The sequence below is a fragment of the Pseudorasbora parva genome, chromosome 24 (genome assembly GCF_024679245.1).
Source record: "Pseudorasbora parva isolate DD20220531a chromosome 24, ASM2467924v1, whole genome shotgun sequence".
NCBI classification, from domain to species: Eukaryota; Metazoa; Chordata; class Actinopteri; order Cypriniformes; family Gobionidae; genus Pseudorasbora; species Pseudorasbora parva.
In genome coordinates, this window is record NC_090195.1 from 2,407,300 (window position 1) to 2,419,606 (window position 12,307).

The 12,307-nt window shown below is 39.6% G+C and overlaps 1 protein-coding gene across 1 annotated transcript in view; it reads right to left on the reverse strand.

Moving 5' to 3' along the window:
• Positions 1-7,069: 7,069 nt before the first annotated feature.
• The window catches only part of acvr2ba (activin A receptor type 2Ba), a 68,306-nt gene continuing 63,068 nt past the window's right edge, over positions 7,070-12,307 (reverse strand). Inside the window, 6 exon segments of the mRNA XM_067434510.1 lie at positions 7,070-7,687; positions 7,690-7,837; positions 8,171-8,301; positions 9,060-9,198; positions 9,521-9,635; positions 10,662-10,810. Coding sequence (XP_067290611.1) covers positions 7,653-7,687; positions 7,690-7,837; positions 8,171-8,301; positions 9,060-9,198; positions 9,521-9,635; positions 10,662-10,810 — 717 coding nt within the window. The 3' untranslated portion in view covers positions 7,070-7,652.

Genomic DNA, 12,307 nt, shown 5'->3' on the forward strand with positions numbered 1-12,307 from the left:
AAATTTTGAGTTAATACAATTAATTTTTTTTGAGATTCGACAACTTTTATTAAAATATTATTAAAAGATTTTGTAAGCATGTTGGGTAATTGTGTGTGTGAAACATGCCAAATAGTGCTATTTATCACATGTTTTATGTGGTTCAGATACAATAATATTTTGAGTTTCTATTTATTTAACAAATTTCCTTCATTGTATCAACTCAAATTTTTAATTTCAATAAATTCAAAATTTTAAGGCAACCAGGTTACTTACTTTTTTAAGTTAAACCAACAAAAAACAAAAATTTTACAGTGTATATATATGTCTATATATATATATATATAAACAGCTGACTTAAAAATTATTTTCTAATAAAAAAAAAAAATTAACAACTGACTGACTTTTTTTTGTTTTTAAATCATTATGAAAAATCGAGAAAGACACATAATCAAGCAGGTTATGATATTTCACTTCAATTTCTTAAATAATCTTAATTCACACAGTTAGACATGTCCGCAGCTTCAGACAGCATTAACTTTAGCGTTTATTACCGTATGCTGTAATATTTCCACAGATAACGTTTTTCACGATATTCTGAGTCAAATATAATTCATGTGGTCTGAGTTTAACACGAGCAGGAAACACGGAGGAAGAGTTTGTCAAGGGTTTGTCTCATCATCATCATCATCATCATCCACGTCACGCCAGTACAAAAGAGGTTTGAGATCCGCGTTTGGATTGGCTCGCGGATATCCAGCTATAGCAACACTGTTTCACATGAGCTCTGAGGTATCGGCTTCCTGAAAACCTGGACCAAAGATTTGCATCCAGAGTTACAGCTGGTCACTTTTACAGTTTCATATTTCATATATCTATATAGATTTTTTCCCATATATATTTTCTATAGCTTTTTCTGCCAGGTAGAACAGAAAGTGAGAGGTGGGAGAGAGAGAGAGAGAGAGAGAGAGAGAGAGAGAGAGAGAGAGAGAGAGAGAGAGAGAGAGAGAGAGAGAGAGAGAGAGAGAGAGAGAGAGAGAGAGAGAGAGAGAGAGAGAGAGAGAGAGAAGAGAGAGAGAGAGAGAGAGAGAGAGAGAGAGAGAGAGAGAGAGAGAGAGAGAGAGGAGAGAGAGAGAGAGAGAGAGAGAGAGAGATGATGATGAACACAAGGCATCGGTCGCTTCAGTAATCGTCAGGAAAAAGAATCACGTCTTTGTGCTCACAATCCGGCGGGAAAACACACGATTACAGGGAAAACCAGCCAAACATACACTTAGATTCATCTCACAAAAGCTACAAATCAATCGGGTGAATCAATGATTCAATGACTCGTTCATAAAGATTAATTAATGAATCAGCTATTTGGACGAATGAATCAGTGAATCAATAGCTCATTCATAAAGAGAGCTAATTACTTCTTCCCTAAATGAATCAGCCATTTGAACAATCAATCTGTGAATCTATTATTAAATGACTCGTTCATAAAGAGCCATTTACTTAATTCCTTAATGAATCAGCTATTTGAACGAATGAATCTGTGACTCAATTATTCAATGGCTTGTTCATAAAGAGAGCCATTTGTTTAATTCCTGAATGAATCAGCCATTTGAACAAATTATTCGTGTGAATCAGTGATTCAATGACTCATTCATAAAAATCCGAATGCATCGGCCATTTGAATGAATTAATGCCTCACTGGTTTAGACATTTACATTAGGGGCTGTCGATTTAACGCACATTTTATCCTTATATAACAGCATGAGTGCAAATACAATGTTGATTTTATTTTGTCTATTTTTGCTACACTTTTCCAATGAAAATATTACCCATAAATCCATAGAAGAACTGTTACGAGCAACATATATCCATGCTTAATTTCTGTATAAATCTACATTTGAACGAATCAATTGGGTGAGTCAATGATTCAATGACTCATTCATAAAGAGAGCCATTTACTTAATTCCTGAATGATTCAGCCGTTTGAAAGAATCAAATGAATCAATGACTCACTCATTTAGATATTTATAATTATGGCGGTAGAATCAACGACAACGCAATCCCCGAATAGCACGAGGGCAATGTGATAGTCTTTATTTGTCTGCTATTACTACACTTTTTCAATACAATATTTCTTATAAAGCATTTCATTTCTCATTTAACACAATAATGACTTTAATCATCTTTTGTGGTTAATAAGCCGTATATTAAGGGCTTATTAAGTCTAATATATGAACTAATATATTTCTATATATTTATACAAGTTTTGCTTCTCGAATCAGCCGTTTCATCAAACATTTTATTACAGTAAAGCATCGTCTTATCCCATTTTTTTTATTCAGATTTAATCCATTTTAATCAGAATAATCAGCACACCATTTAATTAAAAGTATATAATAATAGACTATATTCTAATAATATAATTATCTCGACAGCCCTAACACACACACACACTATTATTTACTGTAATAAAATTTATTACAGTAAATAATTTTGCATGTGTAGTCTTAACTACCCTACATAGGCTTGATTTTTTTAAACACAAAATGTAATTTGGTAGTTCATTTCCCTTTTGATTGTGGTGTGAAATGTGCGGTGTGTTTCCAGGCTGTAATCTGTGTATGGCACTGCGGAGGACGACACACACACACACACACCGGAGAACACTGGACTCATAATGAAGCGTGGAAGTGTATTGCATAAACCACAATCTCTCGCGGCCCGTCCGGTTAAAAGCTCGGTTTAAAAAAATAATAATAATCACAGCCAATATGATGCATAAAACAAACCAAAGCGCCTCGAACACAGTCTCTCACGGACACGGAAATCAAGCTACGCTACACAGACATCAGATGAATCAAAGCCTTTGGTTATCCTCGCGTAGAAGACATTTGGCTACATCGCACCGAAACGCCCACGACGTGATGCGACAGCATTAATAACACGCGTTTGGTAGTTCTCCTGATGTGGATATCAATGCCTAAAGTTCAGTCTGCACAGACTATTGCTGGAGATATTGCTTGCTACATCGTCTGAGCCAGTTGGAAACTCGCAACCATCCGAACTTTCCCGGGGTAACCTGAAGAAAACGTTGTTTCCTGATGGGAAAAAACACGAAAAACACTGGGAAACGCGCTACTTTGGCACTTTCGGATTTGTAACGTGCCAGAATTGGCAAGAGTGTGGAACAAAAAACAAAATGGCTAACGGGGGACAAAACACACCGGGCCGTGAGAGCAAAGACGGATTACATACAAACGGAAAACTTAAAGCTGGGTTTGAGAGGAAGTCGAAGCAACCGCTGCAGTGCATCATGGGAGCAGAAATGGCACAGACGGAAGGGACACCAAACCTTCATTTGGCCCTGAAATCAATCATCTTTATGGATTCGCCACACAAATCTGTCCGAGATCATTTGGTAAGCGGGTTCACAGTCAATCGTGTTCAATTTCGTCCCTCGTAACGGCGTACGAGGGGTGCGTAAAAAATTGTGCAAGTAAAAAACAGGTTTTTTGGGGGGGAGAAGCACCAAACGTTAAAGGTTCAATGTCCCGTGAAGAAAGAGAAAGGAAGAATAATGCCCTGTTTCACTGACCGGCACGATTCTACGACTGTATACAGCTATTTACATCTCTTTTATACAACAGCACTTCTTTAAAGAGTTTTTTTTCTTGTTTTTACTTCTTCCAAAACGTCTTCCCTAATCATAAAAGCCAACTTACATCAAAATATACTTACTACAAGTCAACACAACTAACAAAATATATAACAGAAGTCAAACACGTAGAAAATCTGAGGTATTTCTGGTCTGAGGTGGTCTGTGGTTCATGATCATCTTTTTTTTTTTTTTTTTTGTCCTTTCATAACTAATTTTTATTGTTTCGAGTTGCGCTCTTTCGTCTCGGAAGCCTTGTGAATGTCTGGTGGCGCGGTTGCATCTGAGGATGAACTTTACTGAGAAGATACGAAGGTTTCTTTCATCCGCGAGGCAGCAGCACTGATGTGGAAAATCACTCTTGAGTTATGGCATATGGAAACGTGGATCACCGTCTGCCACTTTTAAGACAAAATAAATATCATTCTTGCGTTTTCTTTGCTAATTAGTGAGGCGAACGCCACCTGGGTTTGGCATTCTCGTGTTTGCAGCCCCAAACTGAAGTCTGAACGGTCAGATCTCAGATTTGGTCCCTGGTAGAAAGAGGTAATGCATGAAGGGACCCGAGCAAAGCACACAAAACCAAACACTTCCTGGGAGAGAGCGCGCACGGCGGCTCATTTTACCCCTCAAGCCAAAGAAAAACATATGACGTTATATTTTGCTTTACCTCATATTTATGTGTATTATTTCACATTATTTTGTACAACTATAAAGCACATTTTCAGCCAGAAAAAAACTTTTTTTAATACCATTCCAATTTATAGATTATTGCATTATTTTTAAAACAAACATTAATTATCATATTACAGTAATGGGAATTTATTTACAATAAAAATTGAGAACAATATATATATATAAATTTGGATGAATTACGGTCAGGAAAATTTGGTGTAAACCATGTTTTTATGTAATTTTACTATATGTTGGACTGATTTGATTAATAAAAAACAAGTTTAAATTATTATATTACGGTAATACAAATCTACTCAGAATTAATAGTGAGAACACTGAGAATTAACAAAAATGTTTTAAAATAATTACGGTCAGGATAATTTGGTGTAAAACATTTTTTATACGTCATTTTATTATTCGTTGCACAGCTTCATTTTATTCATTTAAACAAGTGTAAATTCTTATATTACTGTAATAAGAATCTACTAAAAATTAGTATTGAGAACAATGAAAATTTGGATACATTTCAGTCAAGATAATTTGGTATAAAAAATGTTTTTATACTTAATTTCATGATTTAAAAACAAAACAAAAACAAGTGTCAATTAATATACTACAGTAATAAGTGTATCAACACTGAGAACAATGAGAATTACCAACAAAAAATATTTTTTTGGGATAATTTGGTGTAAAACATCAGTATTTGTTGGACTATGTGTATTGATTTTATTAATTAAAACAAGTGTAAACGATCATATTACAGTAGTAAGAATCTACAAAGAGCGATGAGAATCATCACAATAAAATATGGATCCCAAAGCAAAACTTTTATGAGAATTTGGGGTAAAACATGATTTTATACATCAACTTCTTAATTAAAATCACTGTTATAGTAAAATCAACAGTGAAAAAAATAACAGGATAATGTGAACTGGAGAAAATGTGCTTATCTATCATAAAAATAACACAATTAATGCTTCTAAAAGGATTAATTTTAATATATATATGATAAAAACATAATTTCTTCTTTTTCTTTGGGTTTTGGGGTAAAACATGAGCCATGTTTTCTATGCCGTGCGAGTCCTTTACTCCAGACATCCAAATCACATGTTGCATTATATCAAGAGAAACTAGACAGGAAAAACAAACACTTTTTATGGTCTTTTTTTCTCTTTTTCAACAAGCTCTCAGCACCACACACACACACACACACACACACACACACACGGTCTTGCATGTCTCGTGTTAACTCCTCAGGGCACTGGTGTATTTCTCTCGGTCCTATAATGATGTGGGAAAGGCAGTCATGGACCCTTGACACTGGATACCTGAGAAAGATTCCCGTACCAAACTCTCACGCTCATGACTTCCGATATATTTCCGCACGCCATCCGAGAAATTTCACTCACATCCACTCCGGAAAAAATCCCAACCAACCGCTTCACAGTCACCAAACTTCCAACAGCACGAAAGAAAAAAAACCAAACCAAAGAAAAAGAAAGAAAAAGAAATTAGTCCAGTTGTGTTTTTTCCCCCCGTGTTCTTTAACACCCGTTAGTTCCGTAAAAGACACGTTTTCCGTGATTTCGAATAGCACACTTTCGGAAAAGAGAGAGAAATAAAAGGTGAGATCCCGCGAGGAGGTTGGATTGCGCGTGTAACAGTCATAATGATCCTCGCGGGTTTCGCAGCACTGTTGATGATCCCAAGATGAAGCCATCGTGGATTGATCCTGTCCGGACGGGACGGGACGGAGCGGAGCGGGAAAAGAAGAGCAGGAGCGAGGGAAAACCAGGAGAAAGGTTGAGGTACCTGCATTCAGCATTCATTTGTCGGCACCTGAACGCGCGTTGAGATGTCCTCTCGGTTTGTATTCTTAAAAATCTTCCGCGTTTGCTCGTATGATAAAATACAGTAGAGAAGTGTGCTGGTAGTTACTGATCCGATCAGAAAAATAATAATAATAATAATAATAATAAAGTTAAAAAAATGTTAGGATAAAATAGCAGCTGCTTTAAAGGGACAGTTCACCCAAAAATGAAAATTCTGTCGTCATTTACTCGCACTCAAACCTGTATGAGTTTCTTTCTTCTGCTGAACACAAAAGAAGATATTTTGAAGAATGTTGTACCCGTTCACTAAGGCTGCCAGAATACTAATCATACACTGTGTGTTAATAGGCCAGAGGAGAACTGGCACAAAAAAACAAAACAAAAAACGACTAAACCTGGTTTACGTCGCATTCACACGGGGCGTAGGCGTTAACGCTTGACGGAGGGCGTGGCTGAAGCTGGGTGCTGACGCGAACGTCATAGTGACAACAGCCAATCACATTAACTTGCCGCTTGGACCAAAACACAACACATAAAGCGCCTTTTTATGACAGCTAGTCTGTAAGACGAAATTAATGCCGATTTGGTGTTATGTGTGACTGCGATTGCCCGTGTAGTTGTTGTCAGTGCACTGCACAGGGGCTCAAAGCTGTTAAGTACATTAAATCCTGAAAAAAAGTGCCGACAGCGGGAAGAATATCACGTAGTGGTCCGGGAGCTGCGTATGGATTTTTAACGGTCTATGGTCTGGATGGTTCACGGAGCAGTAATGAACGCAATTGGCTAGCGTCTGCTGTAGGATATTTGCATACGGCGATCTGATTGGATGACGCCTGCGCTGGCGCTTGAAAAGTTGAGAATTCTTCAACTTCTGCCGCTTGCAACGCGAGTGAAGCGCCGCGACGGAACCCACAATTCAGTTCGGCAACGGAAATGGGAAGCGTTAACGCCTACGCCCCGTGTGAATGCTGCGTTAAGTGTCTTTACTTTTCTCTATCGTGCCCTGATGGACTTTTGTCTCCTTGACACTGTCGCCTTTGGCTTGGCTTGCTCAGTTGGAGACACTAAAATTACGATGCAAGTCTTTCGCACTGCAAAAAATGCTTTTCTTACTTAGTATTTTTGTCTTGTTTCTAGTCAAAATATCTACAAATTCTTACATTAAGAAACATTTACTAGACAAGTAAAAAGGATTGGGGGAAAATAACTCAAAATGAAGAGAGTTTTTGCTTAAAATGAGATGAATAATCTGCCAATGAGAAAAATAATCTTGTTTTCTGTTTGAATTAATAGCACGATATAAATTAAGTTCACTGATTACCATAGTAGGAAAAAAATACTATGGTAGTGCTTGGTTCCAAACATTCGTCCGGATCTCTTCTTTAGTGTTGAGCAGATAAAGCGACTCGCACAGGTTTGAGGGTGAGTGAGTGATGAGCGTTTTCGTTTGTGTGTGAGCTGTCCTTTAATGTGGTTTGAGATTCGCTGAGTTTGGGAGAGTCGAGGGCTGTGTGTCAGATGCTGGACTCTTTGGCCGGCAGGTCCAGTTTGTGACGGCGGTGAGCAGGCCGTCTGAGGTAGAGCCGCAGGTGAGCCGGCGGATCTGAGAGAGCCGCTCCTCCACACAGCCGGCCGACAGACGGGCCTCTGCGTCATGATCCCAGCACTCCTCGATCGTCTCACACATCTGAGCCAGACCCTGACACACACATTTACATCATTATATCAACTGTATTTAATGATTCAGAATTTTACCCTCCACACACACACACACACACACACACACACACACACACACTCATTCATTTACATCATTATATCAAATGTATTTAATGATTTATAATGTTATCCTCCACACACACACACACACAAGCGCACATTAATTAATTTACATCATTATATCAAATGTATTTAAGGATTTATAATGTTACCCTACACACACACTAATTAATTTACATCATTATATCAACTGTATTCAATGATTTATAATGTTACCCTACACACACACACACACACACACACACACACTCACCGAATGCTTCAGCCAGCAGTCCTTAAACACCGGCCGCATCTTCTTATGCACCACTACATCCTGAAGATCCTCCAGCGACGGATGCTGGCCGATCTCCTCCTCAAACGGCAGCATGTACTCGTCTACAGGACCTGAAGGAGCACAGCACACACAATGTAAGCCGCTGGAACAGCAACGCACGAGAGAAAGGCACAGAGTGGGCGGAGCTTACAGGCTCAGAACCGACTCTGATTGGTCAGGTAAGATGGAGACACTTTTTGACCAATTCTTTTTTAAATACATTTTTATGGATTTCTCTTTTGTTGGAGAATAATGTTATACTCATGATAGTTCAGTTTGCATGCACAGGTCAGTCATTTTACTTCTCAAATACTTGATTGAGATAAGAGTCCCAGTTTGGTTTTCTAGTACAAATATCTAAATACTGAGGAGGAATCAGCTGTGTGTGAATGAGTGAGTGTGTGTGTGTGTGTGTGTGTGTGTGTGTGTGTGTGTGTGTGAGAATGAGTGAGTGTGTGAGTGAGTGTTTGAGTGAGTGAGTGTGTGAGTGAGTGTTTGAGTGAGTGAGTGTGTGAGTGAGTGTTTGAGTGAGTGAGTGTGTGAGTGAGTGTTTGAGTGAGTGAGTGAGTGTGAGTGAGTGAGTGAGTGAGTGAGTGAGTGAGTGAGTGAGTGAGTGAGTGAGTGAGTGAGTGAGTGAGTGAGTGAGTGAGTGAGTGTGTGTGTGTGTGTGTGTGTGTGAGTGAGCGAGTGTTTGAGTGAGTGTTTGAGTGTTTGAGTGTTTGAGTGTGTGTGTGTGTGTGTGTGGTGAGCGAGTGAGTGTGTGTGTGAGTGTTTGAACGAGTGTGTGTGTGCGTGTGTGTGTCTGTGTGAGTTGTGTGTGAACGCTCACCATCAGAGGCTTTGCAGCGAGACACCAGCTCCCACAGCACCAGCCCCATGGCGTACATGTCTATCCTCAGAAAGGCGTCGCGCTGGAAGTTAATGGCTCCCTCCAGCACCTCCGGGGCCATGTACCGCCGCGTGCCCACCTGACACACTCACAGGATCAGCTTCACTGAACAACCTCTATCACGCTAGTTTAGTTCTGGCGTCTCTTCAAACAGGTTTACATGCATCCAAAGTCAAACAGATTCTCTCATAATATACTCTAAACATCAGCTCATTTCTCACGGACTGAGACTGAAATTGCAGACGACTCGTCTCCGGCAGTATGTTATTTGTTTGGGTAGTTTGGGAGACCAATTTTTTTTAAATCTTTAAAACACTGCAGACCTTTTACATTCACACACAGCTGTATCACACACTACATGAAAGGCAAATGCCAAAAGCATGAGGGGTGCGGCGTCTCACCTGACCGTGTGTGTCTCCTGGTGGTTTCCCCGGCTCAAACCGAACCGCTAACCCAAAGTCACCAACAACCGCTGAGAGATCCGTCTTCAGCATCACATTTTTACTCTTGAAGTCTCTGTGAAAGATTTTTTTTTTTGATTAAAATGAGATATTTAGTTTATTTGAGATTTATAACATCTGAGTGTCCTAACTACACGCAACACGATACGATTCCAGCGAAAAGCAACATCTGTCCACACCATAGACCGTAAAAAAATATGGACATCATCCGTTTCCGCTTGGCAAAGGTGAAGCTTTCAGACGGCCTGCACGGCGCTGACATCTTGGGACCGGAGTTGCGCAAGAGAGCAGGAAGTACAGCCGCGATATCAAAAGCCCACCCACACTCTCACAGATGCAGAACAATTAATTATGTTGGTCTGAAATAAACAGTTATGGAAATCTAGAAATTATAAATTTTTCGGCGCCCATGTTAATCAATGAGTGCATTCACACCGGGAGCAGGAGCAGCGCGTGAGCGTCAAGCAGGGCTTTCGACAGCGAGCCTATTTTTGCTGCGCTGCTGATGCTCAATTAAAGTGAAAGCACACTTTTAATGGACAAAATAAATATGATTTCACACAAAAAGTGCTTAAAATGCACACAAGAAGCACGTGTAGTGTATTTTGAGTGTGTCAGAAAGGAAAACAAAGAATAAAAAAATCTGTACAGTCCCTGACAAAAGTCTTGTCGCTTGTGTACAAATTGACCTAAAGCGCCGCTGAAATATATTTCTAATCAAGATTTTTTTTACAAGAAATGGCTCATTTTAATCCCACCAGCTTTTGTGATAATGTTTCAGTGAAAAACTAAACTTTCAAAAAGTATTCTAATATTCACAGCTTGGTAAAGGCCATTGAGTCAATTTTTGCAAAGACATAAGTGTTGTCACCTTGTCATATGAGCTTCACCTGTGACTAATAATAGATCAATTAGGTCTCAAGTGTGTATAAAAAAGAACCCCAGTACACTAGACCTTCACATCAACTGCAGCTAACGAGTAAGTGGCGCTATGGTGAGCTATTTTCAGACCAGTCCCGCGGGCGACTCGTGCGGTCCATGTTGGTGAACCCTGGTGTAACAGTTGGGGAGTTAAACTCACCGGTGTGCAATCGCAGGTTTAGGACCTTCTCCTTTAAACCGCGGCACGTCCTCGTGAAGATACGACAGACCGCAGGCCATGGTTTCGGCAATATGACACAGATCGCTCCAGCTCAAAGCGTTCCCCTTCAGATAGTCCGTCAGCGAACCCTGATCACAGAAGGAGAACACACTCAAAAAACTCAATACTTACACTAGGGTCGCGATACAGCCTCAAAATTATATCACGATATTTCAAGAATATTTTCGATGACGATATAGAAAAAAATATATGGAACAAAGTTTGATTGGTTATTGCAGCTGGTAGGCCGCAGCATTTATTATTGCAAACAAAATGAAGGGCATCGTCCATCCTTTTCAAATGAGCTACTGTCATTGATGAGAGAATATTTAATTAATAAATCTATAGTCATAAGGTGACAGCAGCAGCATTATAGTCACACACACACAGCACAAGTCAAACGAGAGCAAAGTAGCCTTGGTACAAGTTATTAGTGTTGTCACTGGAAATCTTAAGTAAACTATAACATAACATTTTAGTTTAACAATAACTAAAATAATTTATGCCATGGTCTGTCTGAATATTCGATTCTGATTGGCTAGAAGGTGTGCAATAAAATAAAGTCAGATGAATCATCGTTCTATTTTAATGTGCTGTTTTCATTATGAAGCGCAGGTGCGTGCACACACACACACACACACACACACCACTTGAGAGCGAAGATCTCGCTGCACATTCAGGAGTAACGCCGCCCCACGACTTTCAGCAATAAAATAGCTAAGCTACTGGATCACTACATTATATTTCTCAGCAATGATGGGGTTACTCGTTATTTTTAAGTAATAAACACACATCTGCATTGTTAAGAGAAACGCTGAACAGACTGACAGATCTCTCTCTCTCTCTCCTCTCTCTCTCTCTCGCTCTCTCTCTCTCTCTCTCCGCTCTCTCGCTCTCTCGCTCTTTCTCTCTCTCTCTCTTCTCTCTTTCTCTCTCTCTCTCTCCTCTCTTCTCTCTCTCTCTCTCTCTCTCTCTCTCGCTCTTTCTCTCTCGCTCTCTCTCTCTCGCTCTTTCTCTCTCTCTCTCTCTCTCTCTCTCTCCTCTCTCTCTCTCGCTCTCTCTCTCTCCTCGCTCTCTCTCTCTCTCTCTCTCTTCTCTCTCTCTCTCTTTCTCTCTCTCTCTCTCTCTCTCTCTCTCTCTCTCTCTCTCTCTCTCTCTCTCTCTCTCTCTCTCTCTCTCTCTCTCTCTCTCTCTCTCTCTCTCTCTCACAATAATCAAATCAAATAAACATAATCTTACGCATTACTTTATCTCTGTGTCTGACTCAAAGGATCTAGCCGTAACTGATGAAAATAACCGTACCTTCCGGTCAAATGTTGCGCTGCAAACATCAGTAACAGCTTTAAGTTGTCAATGTTATATCAGTTGTAAAGACGGCTGACATTTTGTAAACAAGTAACTCCTTTTAGGTGCTAAATCGGCATCGGAGGCTGAAGCTGCTCTTCTCTCTCAGACAGGTGTTGTTGTGCGCGCTAGGGAAAGTAAATGCGGCCTACATCGCTATATCATTGATATCGCGATACTAGGGCTGAGCAATATTCAAGAAAAATGCGATATCTTGTTAAATAATGCGATATTAGATATGC